At 47.8% G+C, this 27,770-nt stretch overlaps 1 protein-coding gene across 2 annotated transcripts in view; it reads left to right on the forward strand.

The window, feature by feature from the left end:
- Nucleotides 1-27,770, forward strand: part of Rgma (repulsive guidance molecule BMP co-receptor a) — a 39,611-nt gene that overhangs the window by 3,849 nt on the left and 7,992 nt on the right. For both annotated transcript variants that reach the window (XM_046436603.2, XM_058576976.1), the window contains exons 2-3: nucleotides 12,092-12,207; nucleotides 26,110-26,624. In XM_046436603.2, coding sequence (XP_046292559.1) covers nucleotides 12,092-12,207; nucleotides 26,110-26,624 — 631 coding nt within the window. The remainder of the gene's footprint in view (nucleotides 1-12,091; nucleotides 12,208-26,109; nucleotides 26,625-27,770) is intronic.

Here is a 27,770-nt window from a genome sequence, read left to right on the forward strand (position 1 = left end):
ATTTTTATCTGAAAAAAAAAAGAAGCTTTGAAATGTGGGCAGAAAATGGTCAAATAAGTGCAAGTATCTTTTATGGTCACATTTAAAGCATGATTAAGTCACTGCTAATTGACGAACCCAAGTATGCACTACCCAGTTTTTAAAATTACAATATCCACATTGCAACAGTAAAGAATGGAAGTGGAACAATCAGTGTATGCAAGATTAATTATAGAATTACTGATTGGATCTGTTTTTCCTTTTTAAGTTTTGTATTTAAAGCAATGTTACCAGGACTTTCCGAAATCAGGATACTGGATTTTCCAGAATCTGAAAATCAGCAAAAACTTGAAAGTGAAAGATTCTGTGAACTCTCTGGTAAAAATAAGGCCAATTCCAATAGATTCTGTGCCCTCCATGAGCCAAAGCAGAGATAAGCAGATATGACTAAAAATGCCCCCCAAAATTTGTTGACTTCTACCTCATTAGCACATTTTAGTAGTTACCATCCATTGTGGTTTCTCATTATGTTTGTTCATCTTCATGGACTCTCAGACCTCAAGGTCTTTGCAGCAGCTTGCCCTTCCTAACAGCAACCATTTGTCCTATTACCTGATAATACACTACTCTTCGTATATCCTTGTAAACAGATATTCTGCCTAAGTCTTGAATGCAAGTGTCAGCATCATTACTTTGTTCTTAGCATGCTTGGAGTCTTAAGGAGATATGCAAAACATTTTTCACCCTCTGTAGGCATTTTGAAGGATTTTTCTAGCTGATGATGTCTTGAAACAAGATTAGGTGCACCCATACAAACTCATAGAGACTTACTACAAGGGCCTCCTAAACATATGTCATGGTATACCTGTCCTCAGCCATGATGCTATAGAATTCTGCTATAAAATTCACTTTGCAATTACCGATTATGTAAAGTTTGATCCTATCAAAGTTTGATCCACTTGACTTTGTTGGTTAATTGCCCCTTGCATGGATACCATTTTACCTGTTTAAATGCAGGCTTTTGAAATCTGCTGGGTGAGTACTGAACTATCTTAGTGACTTAGAAATTGGCCTTTAGTGTGCATTTTTAGCTCCTGACAGTGCCACCCTGAGAACAGATACTCTTGCAAGAACATACCCACCCAATACTTGTGCCTTCCACCCATGGATTTTTCTGGTTGTCAGAAAAGCACACAGAAATGCATGTTGCATTCACAGATTCATAAAAATTACAGAGTTTCCTCAAAATAATTGCTACCTTGAAGAGAATAATAATATTTGCTTGGAAGTTTTGGAGGATAATATGCTTTCATTTGCATTTAATTCAATGTCCTTTATGGGAGGAAGTTGAGTATAAATAATAAATAGATTTTTTAATGCAATTTCATTTTCTCAAATAGGCTTCTATTGATACAGGGAGGCAAAACAAAAAGAGATATGTTGCTTAGAGTCTGGCTCACCCATCAGAGTTACCAGATTCATGGTAACATCTGCTTACAGGTCCAGCTCTGCTAATAATCCTGTGCTGCTAAATTGGCACAGGTCATTTTTGTCTCAGAACATGAGATTCATGAGATTGTAATTTATTTTGTTATACATCAGTCAGTACAGTTAAAATAATTTGTATTCAGATTTCAGAATAGTGATTTCAAAATGCTTCCCTTACTGCCCACCTCAAGATCATATGGCAGTAAGCTAGATGCCACCCTCATCCGTTCCATTGCTTTAATTTTTCTCTGCTGGGAACATTTTGAGAAAGAAGCACCTTAAACTTCAGGTGTGTGATTTCTTCATAAGTAAATGGATGCTATTGGCAGGGTTTACTGATTCAGGGTCTGATGGGTAACACATCCCCCAAACCCCAGCCTGAGTTAAGAACCAACAAGAACCAGGTGAGGTGGCACACACCTATAATCCTAGCAGCATGGGAGGCTGAGGCAGGAAGATTGCATGCTCAAAGCCAGCCTCAGCAACTTAGTGAAGCGCTAAGCAACTTAGTGAGACCCTGTCTCTAAATAAAAAAAATACAAAGTAGGAGCTGTAGCTTAGTGGTAGCGTACTTGACTGGCAAGTGTGAGATACTGGGTTTGATTCTCAACACCATATATAAATAAGTAAAATAAAGATCTACCAACAACTAAAAAAATATCTTAAAAAAATACAAAATAGGGCTGGGGATGTGACTCAGTGGTTGAGTGCCCCTGAGTTCAATCCCAGCACCCCCCCCCCCAAAAAAAAAAAAGAATCCATAAGAGCAAGGCAAACCCAAGCCCTACTCTGGCAATGCCTTATTGGGTCAATGACAAATGTCCAAGGGCAGAAGCCCTTCGGGCTTAAAATGAGATGTCCTCTGAATGCCTCATGGACTGAAAGGACTGAATGAACTGAGACTGTAGATAGATTTACTTAAACATTTTTCCACTGTGTAATATTTTGCTCTCATTCAGAGTGCTGCTAAGCCCAGGAAAGTACACGATGAATACTTCACCAAAAAAAAAAAAAAAAATACCACTTTCCATCTAAAAGACATACAAAGAATTCAATCATCTCTCTTCACTTCCTAAGTTTTTTAGGGGGAATGGGGAAGATTGTTTTTTGTTAGTGTCTGGAAAATAGTATTTCTCTAAACACAGTCCCATTTCTAATGCGTGATCCATCATTATACATATGGGACATATTATTGGACTGACAGAAAAAGATAAACCTTGGGTGAAGATGAGAAGCAGCTGTGGTTTGTCGAGAAAAACACTGAACTCGCCATCACAAGGGCTGGATTTGAACCTCTGCCCTACCATTTATATTCATGGTAACCTTGGATAAGTCACTTAACTATTGTGAGTCTCAGGCTCATTTATGAACTGGAGATGGCTGTGCCTGTTACCCAGTTAAGATGATTCTGCAGTTCCATGGGGGACTGTTTATCATAATGAGTACTCAGCAGGCCTTGAACAGAACTGATACTGCACCTAGAACCCACCCAGAAGTCAAGGTTATCTAGAAGTCCTTGGGGAATTCTGCAGATTTCCACGCAGTTCCCACACATGCAAAAGCTCTAGAAGGTTCTGTGCATAATATTCTGTTATCATCCAAACAATGGTTTTTAAGCATGCTATAAAGCAAATATTGGCAACTATGTTTCAACACTGACTCTGTGCCAGGCATGTGTTCTAAGTGGGCTATTATTGGGTGAACTCACCTAATCCTAACATCAACCTTCTAAGGGAGATGAAAGTAGTCTCTGCTGTGTCAATAGCTTTGCTGAGGTCCAGGGAGCCTGTTCAGACTGCAGCATCCTGTATTACCTCTCTAATGTTCCTAAAGAAATTTTCTCCACCCCAGGCAAATGTAAGAAAGAAAACAGTGGTGTGGAAGAATGTTACATGGAGCAACACATTAGGTCTTCTTTCTGGTTTGGCCCCTTTCCCCACCTCCGGTCAGCTGGGGCTCTTCTCTATTTCAGCTCTGCATTAGCCATTCTAAACAGTTTTGAATTTGATGAATAACTTGGTTATCTGTTCCTATTGCTGAAAGTCTATGGTATTTGTGCTTGGCACCAAACTGTTCATTAATCCAAATCCCCAAGTCTTCTGCTGGTTGAAGAAGACACAGATACACTGTCAGTTCACACAGTTGCCATTTGGTGGGTAAATGGTTCCAAGACGGTTCTTCTCCCAAGAACTTACTGGAACTGGGAGAGGTAAACATTCTGTGGGCTGTACTTCATTATAGGAACCTAGTGTACTGTGGGTGGATACCAAAAGCTGCTTAGAAACAACAGAGGGCTACTAAATGTGTTTAAGGTATGGTTTCAGGTTCACCATAGTATTGCTTCATGCTGATGCTAGGGCATAAAAATGTCACTCTTCAAATAAGATTTCCTGCTTGTTCAGTAACATTTTCACCTGGGGAATGCAGAAATGTTACAGATGAGGCCACAGAATGGATTTTCAGAGTCAGGCACAGGCAAGGCTGATTAGTTACAGAGCCAACAAGAGTTCAGTGAATCCCTAGATCTCAGAGACCCAGGGGTAACCCGGCCATGATTGTGCAGGCAGAGAAGCTGAGAGGCCAGGTATAGGACAGGACATAGTTGGACCACACACCTGGAAGTAGATCCATCCCAAATTCCAGATCTCTCTCTTTCCCTATATTTACTGCAATGGCTTGAAAGTTTCCATCTCAACACAGTTAAGCAATTTGTAAATTCTTTTGCTTTCATACTAGGCTTTACAGAAAGAATTTGCAAGCTGTAGACCAGATGGTAGGTGTGATCTGAAGTCTTAGACAGAGCTTCAAGAGGAAACTCTAATTCTAGTAAGAACAGGAGAAATGTTGAAAAAAGAAACATGGCTGATCCAGGAGTTTACTGAGAGTCTTGAAAGTCAAGATGGACAGGTGCAGAAAGATGGAAGGAGAGGCCTAAATCCAAATACCCAGGGAACAGAGCCTCATAAGCTGCTAGGAGATCATCAGGAGGGAGCCTACCTAGTCTGGACTGAGGCTAGGGAATATAAAGATTGTCCTGCTTCTGTTCAGAGTAAGAGTGAGAGCATGTACCATGGCTTAGGGTTAATTGAAGCTGAACGATCAATGAGAAACTCCAGGCCTGGAAGCAACTGGTGAGCTCATCAGAGGTGGCATGGCAACCAGAGTCACCCAGACCTGCCAGAACCCTACTCGGTCACCAAGCTAGCTGGGTAACCTCAAGCAAGTTGCTTACCTTATGCAGTGTAAGTTTGGGTAAGTGTGAATTGTCTGATTTCTGAATGTGAAGAGAATAGATGACTTCAAAGTGAGAATGGAAGTCCACAAAGAGGCGAGATGCAGCTGTTAGAAGACACTTTGCATCCCTCTTGTGGACTATTTCATATTTCATTCTGTCCATATAGACATGGGCACATAATGGTGACTGCTTAGTTCCTGGCCCAATGAAAGGGTCTGTAGTACTGTTCAACCAAGAAAGAAATTAAAGTAGGAAATACCTACTGGAAAGGGAGCCTCCAAAAGGTTGCTAATAGCTTTTGGCAAAATTATCAGTAGATTGCATTCGATTAGATTAGATAGGCAGGCAGATAGGTAGATGGGTAGATTTTATATGTGCACATAAAAGTATCTAGAAAGATGCACATGAAACTCTTAACAGTTATTACCTCCAGGGAGAGTCATTTAATAGGAAATTGATTTTTAACATGTACCTATATTACTTTTTCAATATTTTAAAAACACATTTGATGCTAGATTGAAAGAATGTGAATGCCCCAAAAATTTGTTTTCCCAGAATTTTCTTTCCTTAGAAATCTCTTTTTATCTATCTACCAAGCACAGTGAATACATCCTTGCCTGTCAGCTGTGATGTGCTGGGGAGGTTCTAAGGAGAATAATCCATGAACCTGTCCCAGGCTGACTGAGCTAGACCTTCAGGCCCTGAAGGCTCCCAGATTCTGATAGACTGATGGCGCATCAATGCTAATCCATGGAGCCGTCGGATCCAGATTGTCCAGGAGGTCAAATTTTGGTGGAAGTTGTTTCAAACAGTGTGAAACTGGTACTAATAGAGAAAAGCACTGTGGGTAATGTAACAGTCACCGAGCTGAACTCTGTACATCTGTGACTAGTGATGTCATGCTTTGCAATCAGTGATTCAGTTTGTTAAAAATATTTCCAACATCCATCTCCAAAAGCCTTGCCAACTTTACAAAGGCCTATGTTAATTTGCAATAATGGAGATGGGCTCTAAACTTGTACTTCTAGGACATAAATCCCTCAAAGCCCTTGTCACATTGTGCTGAACCCATTGTTCCTCAAGTCTGGATCCTCCACTACATTGCCTGGAGAGGTCCAGCACTGTCCACTGTTCATCTCAGAACCCCGCAAACCCAGCTCAGAGCCTTCCCTGGATCCTAGGACTCAATTCTTTTTAAATGAATAAAACAGAAGTGTGAGGGGAAAATATTACTGATTTGATAATACACACTTAAGACATGTCCAAGAGCAACTAAAATCTGCCAAGGTGTTTTAAATGCATATGAAAGAACTCAAATCAAGGATGAGATACTTCCTCAGTTTCTAAAGAGAGCTATCTGGAATATCAGGTTAATGAGTGTGTGTTTTAAACCATTCAAATGTTAAAATGAATTCTGTGTGTTTAATGAGTAGGGAGAAGGGTCTCTCCTAGTGAGTGAAGGAAACACCAAAGCAAACGAAATAATATGCACACAGAGAAAGAGAGAGCTTTCTTAGGGCAAAAGCTAAAATTAAAAAAAAGAAAAAAAGGTGAAGAGGTTCTTAATTGTCTAAAGCAATGACAGTCAAAGTGACAGCAAGACTCACAAATGCTTTGGAAGCAGTAAAATAGGGAATAGAGAGAGGCCCTCTCCTAAATTGTCATGGAAACAAATATGGCAAGGGGGTTCTACAGCCATCTGTAGGATCTCCTGCAGGTAAGAGGGTAGTGATCATGTAGGATGGTAATGACATCCTTCTGGCCAAACTATGTCATTGTCTTTCCACATGGTACATTGTGCCTCTTGTCCACAAAAGGAGCCTAACCACCTAAGGGTCATTTTTCATGGCCACTTTGAATATATACTAAAAGAATAGTATTGGTCAGCATGCTTTAAACTCCCAGTTAGCTGGGTGAACACAACACACTTTCTAACAAGAGGCTATGAAACTGGACTACTTGATAGAAATGGTAGACAGAGCCTTAGAGAGAGGACAGAGAAACTCAAGAATAAATTATGTTTAGACTTTCAAAGTTCCACCCCAAAGGTCACTTACAATAGTTAGTAGCTACAGAATGTGGGAGGGAAATGCCACAGATCAGAATTATCCTTAAAGACTGGAAACAAAAAAAAAAAATACAATAAACAGGTACTTTTCTGGATGAATTATAAACAGTGGGCATCCTGAGGATTGCTTGTGCATCCAGACTTAGTTTAAATTTATTATATATTACGTGAAGGAGAGAAAGCTCAAATAGTTCCAGTCCTACAGATGAAAAGTTCTGCAGAAATAGCCAGGACAAGTTTATGAATTCACAGGAAAATCCATATGAAACTTTTACAGGTGCAAGCCTAAATTAAATCATTTTCAAGAACACAACCCAAATTCCAAGAAAATGGGCTTTGTTCGGTCTGTGTTTATAGCCACAAAAGACAACTTTGGGGTCTTTGCAAAATGTATGTTTGCCAGAGGTCACACAGGACCAAGTGCTCAAAAAATGCTAAAATGCCATCAGAACTGGCATTGGAAACCAAGCCAAAAATAATATTCTACGCAGGCTATATCCAGACCTGGCAGTTTTATTACATTTGCCTGCAGAAAAAAAAAATATCTCAGAACTGTAGAAGGGTGAGCAATGTAATCAGCCAGAGAAAGTTTTTCATGAGAGCAGGGCTGCTTTGTTCCTTGAGGGCTTTAGTGTGGAAAGATGAAGCCAGAAAGGTGATATGATCAGAGGCCATAAAACCTTGGAGGTTATGGAGAGCATGAACGGAGACTGGCTCATCAAATCTGAGATGACCAGACCCCAGGGTAGCTCTTGAAGTTTAAAAGAGAAACTTGAGAGATAAATTTTAAAAGATTGATTCCTGCTCAGAGTTGTACAGTGAAGCAACTCAGTTTCTCATAACATGGTGAAGGCAAATAGTTTTCAAAATGCTCAAGCAGTTTACCAAATGCATAGCCAAGAACTGGCTCTTAATGATGGATTGAGAGACATTAGCAGCACATCCATGTATTTCTGAGGTTGGCAAAAATACCAATATTGGACCATTAGCTTCCCTCATATAACCCAGAATTCTGTTAGCATTAGTAAGAGAAATCTAAATCAAAACTGGTTTCAGCCAAACAAAGAATTTCAAGCCCCATAGCTGGAAAGGTACTGGGGGTAGCTCCAAACAGCCAAGGAAGACCTACACGGAGTGTCACATTCTGAAGAGTGGCTTAGGAAATACTGATGCAGGGCTGGAGATGCAGTTCAGTGGTAGAGTTCTGGCTTAGAACGGGTAAGGCCTTGGGTTCCATCTGCAACACCACATACTCACACAAAAATATTGATGCACAGGCTGTACCCCTGGAGACTCATATTTAGCTGCTTTGAAGTGGAGCCAAAACATATGTGTTTTTAAATCCCCTACAGTGTCTCCCCAAAGAAGCAACCTTCCCTATCTAGAGGCCTTAGGTAAGGCCCCCAGTGCTTCTCCGTCTACCACGCTGTTGCTCTCTCCTTCTCCAGCTTCACCTCTTTCTCCTACACTCAGACCCCAGCCTTTGCAGATCCTCAAATGAGCCACATATTCATTCAAGTTGAATTTGTTCCTTCTACCCTGAATCCTTTTCCTGTTCCCCCTCCCTGCACCCTAGGCTGGGCTGGAGGCCTGGGCACCTGTGTTCTGTGTCTCCTCTGTCAGTCTGCCTTGACTTTAAGCCCACTGCAGACACTATCGTTGAATAGAATGGCCCATTTAGCACACCTAGCGTGAGGGTTGAAAACTCGGCTTTGCATTTATTAGTAATTCGGTGAGTACTTCAGCTCATTCAGCCTCAGTTTCCTAATCTGTACAGTGAGGATGATTGATCATCAAACATCCCTTAGCGAAAAGTGTCTAGAAATGGAAACCAGCACCTGACACAATGTGAGAGTGTATCCAAATGTTAGTCATTATTACTAAAAAAACAAATCCTTTGAGACATCTAGAAATAGGCCACCATCTTTTTGGTAAAGATCATTCAACTTCTCAACTCACCTTTTCTGGTCATCCTTGGTCTCTTATCTGTTTCTACCAACTGTTCAAACATAGGAGCTGTATTAGAATCAGCTTTCCGTTACTATAACAAAAGACCTGAGATAATTAACTTGTAAAGACAAAAGACTCACAATTTTGAAGTTTCCAGTCCAAAACTGGGTCGACCCATTCTTGAAGGGTCTTTGGCCCTCTACTGGACATGCTGGATGGCACTTGCAAAGCCAACTATTCACCTGAGATCCAGGAAGCAAAAGAAGAAGAAGAAGAAGGGGCCAGGGTCCTACAATCCACTTCAAGGGCATGCCCCCAATAACCCTCAGGACTTCCAGTAAGACACTATCTCCTAAAGTTTCCACTCCCTCCCAATTGTGTCAGCCTGGGAACCAGGCTTTTAATACATAAACCTGTAGCAGACACTTAACCTCACACTACAGTGGGGTATTTCTTCATCCCTCAGGGACTAGCATGCAGTAGGTCCTGAATGTAACTGATGGCTCAGGTTTTGGAAACACTCAAACCTAGAAGCAGGCAAAGCAGCAGTCCCTGTCCACCACCACCCCAGGGAGGGCTTCAGCCTCCTGTCAAACCCGTCCTTCTTTTAGAAGCCTGCTTCCCAAGCTGCTCCCCCACCAGGTGGGGAGTAAGAGGAGTGGGGGAGGGCTCAGCAGTGGACCCTGCACAGCCAAGGCTGGGGAAGGGGAACTGGAACCATGCATGAAAAGATCTCAGCCCGAGGCCTAGACCACAGCGTAGACAGTCTCTCTGCCCCTAAGTGGGCAAACTTGATGGGACTATTTGTTCGCAAGTAGCTCTACAATGTGTTAAGTGAGTTTTAAAGGTACATGGAATGCAGAGTTCCAAAATCCAACCCTTCAAGAATTTCTTATTTCTGTATGGAGTTAGAGGAGTCATCAATAATTTGATAAATTAGTTGAAGTCGACATACTCCTGTACTGCCCCATTTGAGGCTCGATTTCTCTTGACAGTTTAAACAGTGTAATGGACAAATGCCCATCTTGGGCATGTCCAAATTCATCCTTTTTTCCTCATGAGGAAAAAAGCCCTTTCTCAATTTATTTGCTTATGCCATAAGATTTCGGTCTCCTCCTCAAATGGCAGCCAGTTCCCTAGCAGGGATGCTGAGGAAGTCCCAGGGCCCACTGTCCCATCCCAAGTTAAATTCAGTTGAAGTCTTGAGGTGAGGGTTTAGCCTGACCTTTTCGGATGAAGAAACTGAGGTAGAGATTAAAAGTTCTGCTGCCAAAGTCCACTCTTGAGCAAGGGCAGCACAACAAGGATCTGCTTCAGGATTTTCAGAAGGCTGAATCGCCTCTAAAGGACCCTAAGCCATGGTCTCTGACCTGAAGATGCCACCCGAAGATGTCAGGGCAGTGATGGTGGTTCATTACTGTCTGGGCTCCTGGGAATGCTAATGGATCTCTTCTCTCATTCAAAGGCTAAGGCTGTAGAACTAGCTCAGGAAAGGCAGATTCCAGCAAATGGTGTTAATTGCTGGACCTCAGGGTTGGAAAGGTCACCCAGTGCCTCTGGCTGTCTGGCTGTATGCCTGCCTCAGTGTGCCGGGGGTTGCTACTGGAATGTACTGGGTGCTGTGATTACACCCAGCACAATAAGCTGCTGGGTCTAGCCTCAAGGGCTGGCCATGATTGAAAGGAATACCATTTGAGACCTGGATTTTGAGATGATGAGCTCTCCCTGGACAAATTTTTAACATTTTACAAACAACATTTTGTAAAGGGTCCCTAAAAATGAATCCTGGTTTGGAGAAATGATAATTAGGTCCTGTTGGTCTAAGACTAAAATAGGGAAACTACAGGGGCATCCCAACTATCAAGGACAACAGTTGCCTCCATGAAGTTTTAGAACTGTGGGTACTGCATCTTCCTGCTGCTCCACTGCAGAGTGGGCTGAACAATTAGTCTTCTTTCTTCCCTGTTTAGGGAAGCCAGATTCAGAAGTTGCAATGCTGCTGGGGGTTGTGTCTTTGAGGACACAGGTCCTCCTTCCCTTTCCTCACAGCCTGCTCCTCCCCAGGATTCCCTCCTGGCAGCAGAGTACTAAATTGCAGACATAGCCCTGCAGCTTGTGTGGCCCACAGCAAGTGAGGGCTGTGATAGTGCTTAAGAGAAACGTCTAAATTGGATAAAAACCCAGATTTTTTCCCCCCAAAGAACCAGATGGGCAGGGTTGGGAGTAAGGTAAGGAGGGTAGAGGGAGGAACTGGTTTGACTAAAAACACTTGTTCTGGCCTATTTGTGTTTCATCCAAAAGATGTTTCTCAGGGGAAGTTGCCAGTCCCTTGAATATCACAACACAAGAGTTGCAGGAGGAGACATTTTGCTCCCAGAAAAATAAGCAACCGAGTTAAAGGGAGGTCACCACCCCGAAGCCCTCCCAAGATCCGCCTTGGGAGCCTTTCTGTCACTGCCAGTCGTTTCTGCCCTGTGCTCTCTGGGGATGAGCGCATCCACATCTCCCCTGGGGTGGCAGCTGTGCCCTGGAAGGCACGGCAGGCCCGCAGGCCCCTGTTCGGGGGTGCAGGCAGGGCAAGTTCTCAGAAAGCAAGGAGTTGCTTACAGGAGATGCTTGAGGCGACCCACGAGCCCAGTCCAGATGGGTGGCCCGGGGCCCCAGCGGGCTGTATAGCCTCGAGGTGCGTCAGTGGCCGAGATCCTGCAGACGGACCATCCCCACCTAGACCCGAACGACTGGGAAGCAGATTTTCCAGCCTGCTGCTCTGGGGACACATCAGAGAGAGAGCAATAAACCAAGGGGTGTCAGTGGCGTCTTCGGGATGGCAGTCTCGTTGGAAAGAAGGGCTGGGGCTTGTCTCCAAACTGTTTCTACTTGGACTGGATATTTATGTGAAGGTTTAAGGGGGCGCGCTGCCCTCCTTGTGTCCTACGGGGTCTGGTCGCCCCAGGAGGGGTGCTGGGCGTTTCCTGCGTGGGCAGCAGTGGGTATGGAAACCACGCAAAAGTCCCAGAGCTCCGCACGCCCTGAGTTCACCCACGCGGGTTTCCGAGGTTCCAGCCGCAAGCGCAGCCATCGGGCCGCCCCCGCCGCCTCCCCAGGCCTCTGGGCTCGCGCGGGCGGTACTGAAATTGGAGCGCGGGAGGGCGGAGCGGGCGGCGGCGGGGCGCGGGGCCGCTGCGGCATTGGAGGGGAACCGAGTGATGGATGGCGAGGGAGGGGCGCAGGGGAGCGGCGAAGGGGGGATCCGGGCCCCGCGGCCGAAGTGGACCGAGCCTCCCGGCTCGCTGCTCCCGCTGGCGGAGCGAGGCTGCCTTTTTTCCGCAGCGTGATTTATTTTCTTCTTTTCTTCTAAACTCTTCTTCCAGGGAGAGGCTAGTGGTAACAGGCCGAGCTGGATGGATGGGTATGGGGAGAGGGGCAGGACGCTCAGCCCTGGGATTCTGGCCGACCCTCGCCTTCCTTCTCTGCAGCTTCCCCGCAGGTAAGGCACTGCCCCCTGGCCGGAGAACCCGCTTCCCGGGCCTCCCCTCAACACAGGGCCACTTGTCCTACAGGGTTTGAGCAAGTCGGGGTTCAAGTTCGCCAGCCCTCCTTGGGCCCCCGCCTCCCATTTCCACGGGTCTTTGTTTCTCCCGTGCCCCACGGAGGGCACGATGGATGCCAGTGGACATCCAGGGGGGACCCCGCCCGAGCTGCGAAGGCAAGAATCGGGCGACGAGATCTCGGGGTGCCTGCCCTCTCTCCTTCCGAGAAAGAGGGTGCCCGGGATGCGCCTCTTAGAGGCTCCAGAAGAGACGGAGAAGAGGGGGCACCAACTGGGTGTTATGGGCACTTTCTCCAGCTCCTCGCCTGCCAGTTTGCAAACCTGCCTGGTGCTCAGAGATGCAGCCCAGGGCGCCCCGAAGGTTGCACCCTAGTCCCCGACCGGCCCCTCCCCTGGGACCCCCGTGTCCAGCCCGCAAGTGCTTGGCCACGCGGGGAAGCCCACCGACCCGGTTCAGATGAGCTCGTATTCCTGTTTGATAACATTCCGCGTCGCCCCCTGTTTGTTTTTATTGTGTCAGAAAGGGAGAGAATTTTAGAATTAAAGCTGAAAAAGCCCATCTGTTTCCAATGAATCCCCCATAGTTTTTCACAATGTTTTTGGCAGATCGTTGCTTTCAAATTCCTCGGAGCCCGGACCTCTTGTTTTTGTTGGGGGAAGGGAGACCAACTCCACAGAGAAGCATTTGTTCCTTCCCAAACGCTCCGGTTTCTTTACTTTTTTTTCCTTTTGTGGGGGGAGGGGGAAGGCACGAAACTTAAATCCCCGGTCTGTTTTCTTTGTAATGTTTCGTAAAACTTTATTTCATTTTTGCCATATGTTGCTCACAGCCTGGAAACGCCAGTTAAACCCTTCATACCCATTTTTCTCCTGCTAAAAATACAAATAAACACAATGTCACGGGCCAAATGGTCCTTCTTGCAAGGCGGGATCTCCCGGCCATTTCCATTGTGTTGCGGGGGTTCAGAGGTGTCTTTTTGCAAAAAAAATTCCAGCCTGTTTCTCACCTCAGTCAGATGCAGATCTGCAGCCCCTGCGCACAGCTGAGATCTGCATGATCAGACTTGAGTTAGAGTATTGGGTTGTTTTGATTTGCTCCTCAGCCAGCAGAGTTTCAAGGAATAGACAGAACTGGGCAGTCTCGGCTTGGCCTGGCTGCGAGTTGGGGCTCCGGGTGGGCGGACCACGTAGGCAGCGAGTAGTACTTGGTGGGGGGCGATCAGTTTACCCTTGTGTCCCGGTCCTACTACAAGGACCCCCAGCGCCTGCCCAGCCAAGTTGGCCCAAGTACTCAGCAGCTGTGAGTCCAGGAGCCTCCCAGGGAGCCGGGACCTGCTCCAGAGCTTCGACCTGCTCCAAGGGACGTTCCTGGCCACGGACAAGATGAGGGAGGTGCCGGTGTACCCTAGACAGCTCTCAGCCCCATTGCACCCGCTGAATATCAAAACCTCCATTGAGGGTCATCCCCAGATCCCCATTCCTTGAAAATGCAGTTTCTCCATCTACTTAAAAGAGTCCAATTGAAATGTTGATTCCCTTCCCAAGAATTAAAGAAATAAAGTGAAAATCACCCTCTTTTTAAAAAGAATACACACACCCCCCTTTCTGAGGAGTTTGCAGTTTGTGTTCATCTTGGTTTGGTCTAGATAAAGATTCAGTCCACTGGAAGTTTTATCAGATGGGTTGATAAATGGCTTTTGTCCCTTGGCTGCCATGGGGGATGTGATCTCAGCTCAGTGCTGAAATTGAGAAGGGGGGCTCAAGGGCCCTTAAAATAACACCTTCCTGCTCTTAAAGCTGCAGCACTTTTTTAACTTCTTAGGAGAGAAGAGGAGTTAAGGAGGAACTGGCAGAAGATCTCGAGGTAGGAAGAGCAGCAAGGGCTGAGTAGTAGTGTTTATGTTGTTTCTCAGTCCATTTCTTTGTCTTAAAAACTTTTATTTGAAAGTATTCCGGCATAGTCTGAGGAATGATGGTGGGTTATATAATTCACAGCCTAAATTCCATCACTTTTGTTTCCAAGAAACCCATTTCTTTTTGGCTTCAAAACTGGTAACCAAAACCCATCAGATGGAACAGATAGCTGCTCTACTACCATGCCAACTGGCTAACCTTTCTCCTTGACAGTTGCATGTGGTCAAGATTGCCCACCTTAAGGAAAACTGAGCTTCCCATACCCCATAACTAAATCAGCCAAAGGCTCCAGAACTTGTGTGTTCAAGAAACCTGGGTCTAAAGACAGTTTCCTAAGTAAGGGATGAAATGGGTACTTTCCACAACAAAGAGACGAACTGTCACATCCTTTGATAGGTTGGTCCAGGAAAGGGCTTTGGCATAATGTCAGAAAACCTGGACTTCTAGTGGAGAGTGGGGAGTTAAAAATAAATAAATAAAAAGCTCTGGCAAGTGCAAGAGGAGGCCCAGAGACACATTCTGGGACCCTGTGTGCCACGGCTTCTCCCACTGAAGACAGGTGGAAACTGGCTGAGCAGCCTTGTGAAAACATAGGTTTGTTCAAAGCTGGCCAGCTTGAATGGCTGCCAGGAGTAAGCCCACAGGAGTGCAAATCAAATTGGACATAGTTCTGTGCAGAAAGATGCCTATGCTCTGCTAGACTGAGAGTGTTTGTTTTGAGTGTTTACATTTACTTACTCATGTGTATGGCCAGCCTCCTGTAGCCCTGCCTCAGTGACAGCCTCTGACCAAGGCCTTCAGGCAGACATAGCCTAGTGAAGATAAAGGGGCTCTGCCATGTCACACGAAATGGAAGACCATCAGCTTGGATGATGCTGTGGGACAGAGCAGAGTGGCCACATCTACCCAAGAGGGGGAGGCCAGAAAAAAACTCAGAAGAGCCTTCCACAAATAGCCTCTTCCAGACATAGTTAATAGATAGTTTTTAAGCTTTGAGGCCATCATGACTTATCAAGCAAGAGAAATCCATTCTTCTAAGAGAAATCCACCCAAGGCATGTTTTGGACAAGTTTCTTGTTAACTACACGTGGATGCTGTACTCTAGCTGTTTTTTTCAAAGTATGGTCCCTGGACCAAAAGCATCCATCTCGCCTGGGAACCTGTTAGAAATGCAAGTTCAGGGCCCACCCAAACCTACTGAAACAGATACTCTGGGGTAGGGGGCAACAATCTGCACTCCCAGGAAATATGGTACATGTTCACGTTTAAAGACCACTGGTTCTAAGAATTATTGCACTGTAGCTTTTCTTTATTCCTTATTTCTTTCCCTTACACTTTTATACAGCAGCTATTTTTAAAATGTTTAAATGTTAAATGTTATTCAGTGGGTAAACTGATTCTTGGGAGACCAAAGCCCTCTGTAATGTCCAAGCACATCTGTGTTGCTCTAGAGATAAGAATATTTCTGTTAAAACTGCAGTTTAAAATGTGCAAGCAAGGTAGCCTCCTGTGGCCCTGCCTAATTACCACATTATTACTCTCTCACAGTTGGACTTTGTGTAGCAAAAGGAGAGTGTCTTAGTCCAACTGAGCTGCTGTAACAAAATATCATTGACTAAGAGTCTTGTGACAACAGAAATTTATTGCTCACAGTTCAACAGACTGGAATGTTCAAAATTAAGGTGCCAAGTGTTGTCTGGTAAGAGCCCACCTCCTGACTCATAGATGTCTCCCTTCCCTCTGTTATCCCAGGGTGGAAGGGGTAGAAGACTCTCTAGGGTCCCTTTTATAAGACTACCAGTCCCATTTATGAGGGCTTTATTCCCATGACTTAATTACCTCTGAAACCCCCTTAACTCCTAATACCAGTACATTTGGAGTTAGGTTTTAACATATGAATGGGGGATACAATCACTTAGTCCATAGAAGAGAGAACAAGGGACATTCAGTTACAAAAGCCAGATGGCAGCAGAGCCAGCTCGTAGCCATTATGTCAAGGGGTGGCCAGGGCAGTGCCTTGGCTCCTAAGAAGAGATAAATTTAAACTCCTATAGATGATTGGCCCTGTGGGCCCTGAGGGTGAGTTGGTGATAGAGGAAAGGGTCTCTGGTCTTCTGGTTTGGAAAAAGGGAGACCTTTCTGCAAGGTTAGAGAAATTTCTGGTAGTTGCACCAGCACTCAAAGGAGGGGATTGCAGGAGAGTTGGGAACACAAGATGGGGGGATCCAGGGGCACAGATAAGGTCTTTCTGTGAGATGGGGAAAGGGGGGTTACAAGAATAAGTGGGTAGGCGTGGGGACTAGTTTACATGTTGCCAGGGGGACTGTGATTCCTGCTAAGATCCTGTTCCTTGGTGAAATGTGTAAGGCCTCGTACTAGACAGAGTACCCCAGATTAGGGTTGAGTACCAATTAGGGGCCATGCTGTTTTGCTGCTGGGCTGAAATACAGCCTGCATGACTTCAAAGACCTGTTTCTTCCTGGATGACCAACTCATCCCAGTTTGCCAAGACTTTCCTAGTTTTAACTGGAAGCTAAGAATCCTGAGAATACATCCCCAGTCCCAGGTGAACCAGGATGGTTGGTCAACCTACTTTCCATCCCTCTTCGCCTGCGTGTCAGTACACCGCTGTGAAGTCCCCGGTATCCCGGGCCACCATGCAGTCCAGTCACCTGGGGCTGGGGCTCTTCCTGCCTTTGCCCCTTGTCGCCTTGCTGTAACTGCTGCCACCATCTCTCTCCACCTCATTTGGCCAGGTGAATTAGTTTGGAGAGGAATGCCCACTACCCTGCCCACAGGATCAGTGCCTTGGGCTCCTGTCACCTTGGTTGTTGATGGCTCCGCTGCTCCTTGGCTTCATTGACTCATGGGTCTTGGGATTTTGTGTTCTTCTCAATCATCAGTTCTGTTTATAAGGGCAAGAACCTCATTTTCTGCTTCTCTCTATCCTTCCCCTCCCCTCCCAGGCATACCCAGCACAGTCTTGAGAACTATAGGGCCCTTGGATTTTTCATGCTCAGGCTGATTTTATGTGTTTGTTTATTTGTTTGTTTGTTTTTGCTCAAAGGACAAAGACTGCAATTTTGTTGTTTTTCCAGAATAATCTCACTTTTAAATCTAAATACCAAAAGCACAAATAAAAAAAAAAATAACCCACAGTCCAACATCTCACAAACCATCATTAATTAACATTTCACAAACTTTCTTTAAGACATAATACCTTTCACGTTGTTCTCTCCAAAGTATGATCATTTGAAGGAGAATAATAATTTTAAAAGCTCTTCTATTGATTGAGTGGTCACAATGTGCCAGGTACTCTGCTAGATGTTTTAAGCACATCCCCATAAAGATCATCATTCTCATTTTACGAATGAGGAAACAGAGGGTCAGAGAGTGCCTGATGTTACACATACAGCTTGTTACCTAGCTGAGCCAGAAGTAGAATCTGTACTCCTGTTTTTTCCCCATATACCAGATTAAATTTTCTATCTAGTGTATTAGACTGTACTGTGTAGCATATGAGGCTTTAAAAGTCAGGGTGAGAAATAAACTTTGGGGATATAATTGAATAGTGGAATGAAAGGTGTCCGCATTTCCCATGGACCAAGTGCTTTTGCCTCTTCCCAGAAGCCCACTCTGCTTTCTGTCCATCTGGCTAAGCATTCCAAAGAAGAACATGGCAGCCAGTCATCAGGAAGACAAACTGGCAGGGCCATCATTGTGCATATTTTCCCAAGTCAGATTTATACCCACTGGGTTTTGCTTCTGTATTCATTTCATGTACCAGTTCAGCCGAGCAGTCAGGATACTCAGACACCTATTATGGCTGTCTGCTGAGGAATGTCCCACGAACACAGGCTTACTAGCCCCGGTGTGTGTGCCAGCTGGTATTGGGCCCAGCCAAGTGCCTTTGCCCTTCCAGTGCATGAAGAAGGCTAAGGAGGAGGACCTCCCGGAGGATGGCAGGGAGTGGGGAGAGCCACTTTGAATGCATTTTGTCCTGTGGCTAAGCAAATGAACCCAGGGTTGCTGGAGGCAGGGCCAGGTTCATCATCTCTTGTACCAGCCCTAGAGGCAAGAAAAGGGGTTATGCCTCAAAATAGGAAGACCAAATCACTCACCTGCAAGCTTTATTGACATTTGGGAAGTTACCTTATTGCCTATAACCACCCTCCTTGAAGCACCTGGGGTACCTTGAGCCTATGTTTTAAGGCGAGATGCTGCTGGCATGGATGCTGGCCCTGGCCCTGGCCCACCATGGGTCCCTCTTGCCCAGTGAAGTGCTCAGCCTCTTGACTGACAGACTGCCTGTGGCCTCGAGCCTGGGAGCAACCAAATGGACTTTCAAACCATTCTCCTGCTGACAAACTGGCCCATTTAGAAAACTGAGGTGTAGCTTTGCCCTTGGCACTTGGCGTGGTTTCTCGTGGCATCTGGGTGTGTGTGGAGTCTGAGGCAGAGCCGCACTGGCTGGGGTGTCAAGGGGGCAGCACCTCCCGCCTCAGCTCCATGAGCAGCCCTCAGCCATTTCTACCCAGAGTCGCCCCACAATGCATTTAGCCCTCCACGACCTCTGCCCTCCTTCCTCCCCTCCCTAGGTCAAGCTTCCTTCTCCAGAAGCTTTCTGTTGCCTCCCTCTTTCTCAGGTAGGCCAGACCCTGGAGGTAACCCTTAGGAAATTCCCAGTGGATTGAAGGGGTGGGAGACACTGAGGTGGAGCTGCAGGCCAGGTCAGTTCCTTGAGGCCTTCTGAGGCAGGCCTGGGAGAGGAATGTCTTTGAGGTAAGAGGACCGCTGTGGCTGTCATAGGTTAAATAAGGTAGCTCTGCTGAACCTGGTGAAAAAATGCAGTCAGTCCTGGGCGTGTTCCTCTCGGTATCTGATGCCAAACACCTGGATGTTTACAGCAGCCGGGATGATGCCCCAGCCAGGATGTTGGAATGCGGTTCCTCCCGAGGGACACCAGCAGGCAGCCTCAGGCGGCCCTCAACTGAAGGAGACTCCAGAGCACAGCTCAGGCCAGAGTTCACCAGATGGTGACAGTAGGGCCTTTCCTGTCCCCCACCTAGATGCAGTGCTGTGGGACAAGGGGCAGAAGGAGAGGGCGGAGAGCGGTCACAGCATGGGGCTCAGGCTAGGTGTGGGCGAGTTGGCTTCTGGCTTCATGCTAGCTCCCTCACCCCCTTCAGGATTTTGATATGACATGCTGCCAAGTGGGCAGCTGGGGTCCGCTGTCACTCCAAGTGGGCAGTGAGGCGGGGAGGTGGGAGGCCTCGAGGCCGGTGTCCCCACAGGCTGGCAGTGACTTTCTGGGAAGTTGCTCCCCTCCCTTCGTCTGCCTGCCTCTCTCCTAACTGAAGCCGTGGCCTCTTCAGTGACAAGACTTCCTCAAATTGCGCTATGATCATACCGCATTCCTACCACCAATTCACCAGGGGCTCCTTCTGATCCACTGGCAAAGGCCAAAGTCCCTGGGCAGGCAGGTCAGTCAGGAAAAGAACAGCCACCCGGGGTTTCAGAGGGAAGCCAGGGTAGGGAATTGTTGGATGAGTCTGAAAAGCAAAGAGGGACCACTGAGGCACATGGAGTTGCAGGAAGCAGCTTCTATCTCTGGGGCCAGAGGGACCAAGAGAAGAGGAACTTGAAGGAGGGGCTGCCCGGCCTGTCTTGGTGCTTGGGGAGTGGCACATTGTGCAAAAATGCCAGAGGCTGATGGGGAGAAGGGCCATTGCTCAAGGAGCAGGAACAGCCTTGGGCAGAAGGTGTACTTCTCTCCACCTCCAGCTTTTCTTTCTCTGTCTTGTGCTGGGTACTAGGATCTAAGAGGGAACTAGGTGACAAAAGAAAAGTGGGGTTTGCAGAGTCCCTGCCCCTCCAGCAGAGGAAGGCAGTTTGAGGCTGAGTGACTTTTGCTTTATGCCTGATCCCTAAACCCCTGGCTGCACTCTGACCAACCAGCATTTGCCTCTTGGCTATCTCAGTTATTCTGGAGGCTCCTGTTTCCAGAGTCCTCCTTTCCTGTATCACCTGTCGCTGAAATGCTACTTCCCCCATACACAGCAACCTCCGTTTTAAAATCATGTAGTCGGAGGAAACGCGTTTGCTTTGCATTCCACAAGTTGGTATGGCTGAGTCTGCTTAAGCACAGAGACTAACAGGCTTGTTCCAGGAACAGCATTAATCACAGTTCCCAGCACATGGTACGGTCCAGAGCTTTCAGCTGGCAAATGAATTCAGACGGTTACTATGCAAGCCACAGAGTTGGATAAAGACAACTTGACCGTGGGACTCTATTTGAAATGAGCCTTACCGCTTTAAGAGAGAGCAGGTTTTCTTCCCTCCCGGCTTACCCCACCCCTCCTGCACTGCAACTGAAACCTGATCTAATCCCTTTGCACGCGGGTAATTTATTGGTCTATTGGGCTTTTCTTGGTGGCAAATTGCATTGTCTTTATTCCTGGGCTCAGGCTCTGGAGCGACTCACCACATTCCTAAGACTCCTTTCTCAGGGTTGATCCTTCACACCCCCTCCGTGAACAGCAAAATAAGTTTTATTGGGCTTCTTTGTTATGCAAACAGCGTGGTAATAATCAGGCTATTATTCTGAAAGATTGGGCTTGATTAACAGTTCAAAGGAGGACTCTGAAAGCAGCTAATGCCGCACTGGTGCATAAATATTTTCATCCTGCCTGGGTCTGTACAGCTGGTGTTCCAAGAGCCCCGCTCTGCCTTTCTGCTTCCCAGAGGCACTGGGCTGCTATTAAAAAGAAAAAAAAATGAAATCCAACAAGCTGTGCGCTGTGAATTCTCTTTCTGCTGTGGCTCAGCCCACAAGGAAGGCCAAAGTGTTACCGTCGCACACTTACTTAGGTGGGCTGTGAGCAAGCCCGTGCTCCATCCCCCGACCCAGGGAACTAGTTGGGGAACAGAGTAAAAAGAGGCATCTCAGGGGTGCTTTTGAGTGTGCTGTGTGGGAGCCACCAGATGCCAGGACGAAGATGGGGGCCGCATTCTTGGGAGATTCCCAGGCAAATAGGGAGGATGCATCTTGGTGGCCAGAGGAAGCCCAGTTAGGTGTTGGGATGGCACAGATGGCCCAGTGAGGTCCATAGGAAGAGCAGCTGAAGGACTAGGCCTGAGAAGGTGATGCGGGGAAAGCCCAGTGGCAGTCTTGATAAATACTAAATAACAAATGTAGGACAATTATATTTTAGCCTTTTCTGTATGGCTCTAGAGAAGAATGGAGACCCTAGGGAAGGAACTGGAGCTGTCCAGAGCAGGAGGGGCCAGTTCTGCCCTGGCAAGAGTGCTGTAGGGAGTGTCCTGCCTCTGGGACAGCGGAGGGTAGCAACTGGTAAGCTCTGGCATCCTCCCCAGCTCCCAAGTTCTAGATTTCTGTGGTGCACCTTAAAAAGTGAACATTGCAATTGGTCACAGTGATCCTTTGTGCAGCTCTGGCTCCATTGCACAAGTCAAGAACTAATGGGTCATAGGATTGCCTGGGGTCCCAAGCTGAGCACTAAAGGCTCATTGCACCCTGCGGGGTCTGGGAGCCCACCCTGTCCTCTAAGCATGCCTGGGCCTCACTCTGATCCACATCTGATCCACATCCCCTGCCTGGTGGGGCAGGGCGATGGATCTAATTCAAGGGCTTCCTGTTGGTGAGTCTGGGCAGGGCCAGTCCACTGTCTCTGTGGGTCTCCCATCTAGGGTCTCAGGGCTCTCCTGTTTGTCCAACAGCTGGTCCTAAAAGCTCCAGACGTCAGAAGGCCTGGGTCAAATGAAAATATGCAAAGTACACAATGCCTCACCAATATGTTTCTGAAGGGCATAAGCTCTACGAGGCACTTTTGCCTTTTTCTGGGGTGTCTGTGAGGCACCGCTGCTATCCAAGAACAAGTCAGTGGCTGGAGTAGAAATGAAAGCTTAGGAAAACTTCTAATCAGGTCCACTCCATGCATAGAGGCTATCTTGGATCCACCCAGAGGATACAGGACTAAAAGGGGCCACTCTCCCCTTTGCAGTGCCCAGGTGGGACTGGTCAGCTGCCACTCTCCAGGGCTGCAAGCTCCCTCTGCCTTGCTGAGAGCACTGAGGGTGACTGGTGCTGAAAAGCTGGCTTCCTTGTGCTGCTTCCTGAGTTGCCGTAAGATCTGTTTCAAACTTACCCCCCCCCCCCTTCCTTGGACACTTGCTTCAGAATTCCAAGGTTTACTGCCTGAAATTAAGGTCTTGTACTTTTTTTTTTTTTTTTTAAGATACACATAAAAATCAGCCCCTCTGGAATCTCTTTGGCAGGTGACACCACAGCTTTTGCTTTTGATGCTGGACCAGATTACATTCAGTCCCTGACCTCTGGCCGACTTGCAGTTGGTGATTTAGGACACTGGACATGGGCCAGTGGGATAGCTCTGTGAGGGTTAAGGGCCTCTCAGCTCACCACCCACGGGGACAGTCCAGCCCTGGTAACCCCAAAGACCCTCTCTGAAGTTCCTGGGAAATGACATCCCAACATGTCTACTTTAGGCCAACAAGCCCCAGAGAGCAGTGTTACCATCTGAGGAGAAGGCACAGGGCAACAGGCACCCCCAGTTCTGGTACCAGCTTGCCACCGTCATAGCAGCTCAGTAACCCCTTCCCCTTCCCCTGCTCTGAGCTCCAGCTTCCCCATGTGGGATGGAAGCCCTTGGGTTTCCTCTGAAGCACCAAGGAAGGTTTGCAAGGCTGGCTCAAGGTCCCCTGGGCACTTTGGGCAGCCGGGGAGCCGCATGAGTCAGAGATGGGCTGTTTCTCAGCAGCAGCTGCCCCTGGTGGGCTCCCTGCAGGCCTTTCTTCGGGACGCGCTCAGAATGGATTTGACACATGGCTGCATCAGAACCAGGCTTGGGAGGAGAAGCCACGTTGTGCTTTTGGACCTTTGGGGAGTGGGTCATTCTCAGCTGTTATCTCCAGGAGGGACTCTTACGGCAATTACACTTTGAAAAGCATAGAAACCACTCAGCACCACAGCACTTGTGGCTGTGTGACCCTGGCTAGCTCCAGTCCCCAAGTCCTGCGCACTTACATCCATCAAATAAAATGATAGAAATTCTCATCCTCTGCTTAGGGTAAATAGTGAAGATGCAATATGAAAGCCGCTTGTCACTTGCACACGGCCAAGAGAGTTCAAGGCCTTATTGTCCTGATGGTTATTTCTTCTGAGGTGAGGCCCAACCTGTGTGTCTGCCCACTGCTGTATCCATCCCACGCTCTCTCCCAGTGGAGTCATGGGTGCACAGCCCCTTCCCCAGTAAGCCCTCTCAAGGGCAGGAAGCAGAACTTGGGTCTTTGTTCATCCTGTGGTCCCCTCAGGACCTGGTGCTGCTTGGAAAGGCTGGGAGGGAAAGCAACTTAGAGCCTGAGAGCTGGGTTGGCATCCACCCTCCATCCAGAAAGCTGGGAGAGGAGCTATTTAATGCCTGTAAGCCTCAGTATACTTGTCTGCTGAATGGGGATACTAAGTCCCAGGGCTGTCATAGGGTTAAAAGAGACACACGTACAGCATCCCGCACATAGTACATGCTCAGTACACATTATCTGATTTCTGTCAGCCTCCCCCATAAATTTAACAGAACAGAATTAACAACACAAAAACATCTTTTTTTGTGGAGCTTCTTTCCTGAGTTTTCCAGGCTCTGCTTTCATCAGTAACCCTAGTCCCCCTCAGTGCACCTGTGGAGAGATTCCTATGCTTCTCCGTGGTTCAGAGAGGTCAGTAAGTTTGCCTGTAGTCACACAGCAATGGCATGGCAGAGCTGGATTGACCCTGGCTGTCTGTCCCACTGCTGCCTCCCCAAATAGGTCCCCACGTTGGTGAGATTCTCCTATTGGGCATTGCCCCATGACATAAATCTGTCCCCTCCTACTTGGTGACACTGAATTTCCTGAGTGCAAGAGTGACCTCTGTCACCACCTGTGAGCAATAGGTGGGCAGGCAGCCATGCCCACTTAGCCAGGACGCTGCTCCTAGGATGGTGCACTCTGGGAAGGGAGGGGAGCAGGCAAAGGGCTCGTGGATGAGCGCAGTGGCAGGGAGGGCCTCATTCTGTGGCCTCCGGTGGCTCTAAGTTGGTGATAAGGCGGCTGCACATGCTCCTGCTCTTTGCTTTTGGGGAGAGCTGACTCTTGATTCTTCACCACCGGCCCCTGTCCCACCCCAGAGGAAGTGTCCCTAATGGGACACACCCCAGACAAGCCATTTCTAAATTGGCCCTTTGTGACTATTGCAAAGGATACGACCTCACTCTGAAGCCTGGCCAATCCAAAGTGACCCCGGGGTCTTGAGCCAAGTGCAGATCCCCAGGCCCACCTTACCCTGCCTGGGCTCCTCTGCAGAGAGGGCTCCACCTAAGTGCTGTTGGGCCAACCTACTTCTTCAACTTAAATGGAAAAGCTACAGCTTTCCCATCAAAATTATTTTCCTGGTGCTCATTTAAATAATTAATTTAAATAATTAATGGTGCTCATTTAAATAATTAAAAGAAAAAACATTCACCCAGATACCACCTGAAACGACCTTGTTTATCAACAATGATGCAAGCACAGGTCCCACGACAAGGAAAGCACTGGCCCTCGGGCTCCGGTGTGTGTCCACTTTGGAAGGGTGGGTGGGAGAAGCTCCAGGAGAGGGGTCAGCCAGGTAGAGGGTGGACAGCTGGTGCAGACGGCATCACATGGGGCACCTCTGGGATGGCTGCATGCTCCTGGATTCTTTCATTAGCCTGCTCGTGAATATTTTTGTTCCTGCTTTTACGTCCAACTCAATTTTATAAGTAAATCCAGCATCAGAAAAGCAAACTGGTGTTTTCAAGGTCACAGACTAAGTTAGGGTCCCAACTTGGAATGATGGGGGCAATGACTGAAGGCCACCTCACCCAGCACTGGGCTGTGACCTCAGAGACCGGGCCTCTCAACTGATCCACCAGCCCCTTTGTCCTGGGACCTGTATGGAAGCCTCGAACCTACTGCAGGTCTGCCTGCCTGGCCACTTGTGGTCACTATGGACTGTGCAGAAGAACACAGAAGGCCAGGAAAGGGCAAGTTCTACAAGTCCAGGTTCAAGATTCAGGTGTGTTAAAGCCTCAGTTCTTAGGCATGGTCATCTTGGCTAATCATTAATAAGGTCTCAAAGCTTGTGAGTCACACACACACACACACACACAAATTAGGGCAGATCCAAGGTTACCACTCTCAGACTCCCAACTTGCAAGATGGAGATGGGAGCTACAGTAACCACGACAGAAGCCAGGTGCTAATGATCAGGCCTAATAGAATCATAGCAGCCAGTGGTCTTTGAGCTTGGCTATATATGCCAGTGGCATCCAAAGTCCTATGCATGAGACAAATCATTTAACACTCTCAATGACCTCACACTGTAAATCCTATTTCCCATTTTCTAGATGAATATAAAGAGGCACAGAGAAGTTAAGTAATTTGCACAAGGTCAACAGTGGCAGAACTAGGGACACATTTAAGAGTGGAGCCTAAATTCCTGCCAAATTTCTCTTGCTTCATGCCAAAATTCTTGAGGCTAGCCATGAAAGTCTACACAGGTGTCAGAGGCCCAAGAATGGCCTGTCGGTTCCCACAGTCCTGCTGCATGGAATTGCTGACCACTCCTCTGCTGTCTAAGCTGGGAGGTGCCCCACTTGCTCTTTCAACATGCAGGTGTGCATGTCTGGCCGTTCCAGCTCAGGACCAGCTGTGCAAGAGAATCCAGAAGGCCAGATAGGGCAGGTGCCACCTTTTACAAGCACCTGCGGAAAATTCTCACCATCTGCAAACATGCGGTATGGGTGTGTGTTCCCTGCATCCCAGCCACACAGGGGAGAAGGGGCCTGAAGTCCCTGGGCCCTGCCCTGATGGTATATCCATTCCCTTCCACAGCCATCTCCTCGTGCAAGATCCTCAAGTGCAACTCTGAGTTCTGGAGCGCCACGTCCGGCAGCCACAGCCCGGCCTCTGACGACGCCCCTGAGTTCTGCGCTGCCCTGCGCACCTACGCCCTGTGCACGCGGCGGACGGCCCGCACCTGCCGGGGTGACCTGGCCTACCACTCCGCAGTCCATGGCATAGAGGACCTCATGAGCCAGCACAACTGCTCCAAGGATGGCCCCACCTCGCAGCCTCGCCTGCGCACACTTCCACCAGCGGGGGACAGCCAGGAGCGCTCGGACAGCCCCGAGATCTGCCACTACGAGAAGAGCTTCCACAAGCACTCAGCCGCCCCCAACTACACGCACTGTGGTCTGTTCGGGGACCCGCACCTCAGGACTTTCACAGACCGCTTCCAGACCTGCAAGGTGCAGGGCGCCTGGCCACTCATCGACAATAATTACCTGAACGTGCAGGTCACCAACACACCTGTGCTGCCTGGCTCCCCCGCCACTGCCACCAGCAAGGTAAGGAATGGGGAACTAGCCAGACACTTGGCCCCCAGACCCTCCTGAACCACTGTGCTCTTACTGTCGGTGCGTGGGAAGTGATTTAGAACTGTTCTAGAGATTCTTTGTCGTGAGGTAAATCAACCTAGAACCATATCTGCATTTTGCCCAGAGTGTGGTATTTCTCAAAACTTCTGGCCACTGGTCACTAGAGATTTGAGAAATCTGTATTTTGGGGTCATAAACCTGCATTCATATGTATATAGAGTTTTGGGGTTGGTGGGGGCCTGTTTGGTTTTTTGTTGTTTTTTAGTTTGTTTTTCCAGCACTGGAGATTGAACCCCGTGACATCTATCACTGAGCTACATCCCCATCCCTCATTTTATTTTTATTTTGAGACAGAGTCTAAGTTGCCCAGGCTGACCTCAGCTGAGAGCTAAAGGTGGGCCCAGGTTTTCTGAGTCCCACAGTCTCTTTCCTCCTCCTGGGGCTAGCGCCACCTGGCTGGTAGAGCTCCATTTTACAGATCAGTAGCCTGAGGCTCTGGGAGACAGTGACCTCTGTACCTAAAACGCAGTTGGCAGGAACCACTGAGCTAGTCTTAGACGCAAGTCTTACTCGTGTGGCCACTGGACATGGCCCGTGGCCCAGGTAAGGGGACAGACACCCCGTCTACCCCAGATTCCTTCTCTACCCACGTCTGTAGGGCCTCCAGTAACATCATATTCACTCAGGATGTGAGGTCTCAAGAGTGAGCCTGCAGAGTCCAGGTGGTGAGGACACTGCTGCCCTCCTCAGTGCCCAGCTTCTGTGCACTCCTGGCCTGGTCCACCAGAGCCCCCTGGGGCTTCCGGGTTGGCCACATGGCAGCGGGTCTGTTTTCCCAGGAAGAGTTTGTTGGAAGACGGCGTGTCAGGCAGCGCCAGCCTGGCCCACAAGGGCATTTCTGTTTCTTCCCACCCCGCCACACCCAGAAAAGGACAGTGAGGTGACCTGGCAGCCAGGGAAATGCTCCATCCCTGCCACTTCCCTCTGCTCTGGTGGCCCTGGCCTGCCTAGGGGAGGTCTCTTTCTGAGCCCTCCCACTGGGTAGGAAACAAGCAGTAGATGCCCAGAAAGGCCCTGGGCTCCAGGTTGTAGGTGCCAGGCCAGCACACTCTCTCC

The sequence above is a fragment of the Marmota monax genome, unplaced genomic scaffold (genome assembly GCF_021218885.2).
Source record: "Marmota monax isolate L192 unplaced genomic scaffold, Marmota_monax_Labrador192_F-V1.1 WCK01_AAM20220418_F8-fsc00005, whole genome shotgun sequence".
Taxonomy (NCBI): Eukaryota; Metazoa; Chordata; class Mammalia; order Rodentia; family Sciuridae; genus Marmota; species Marmota monax.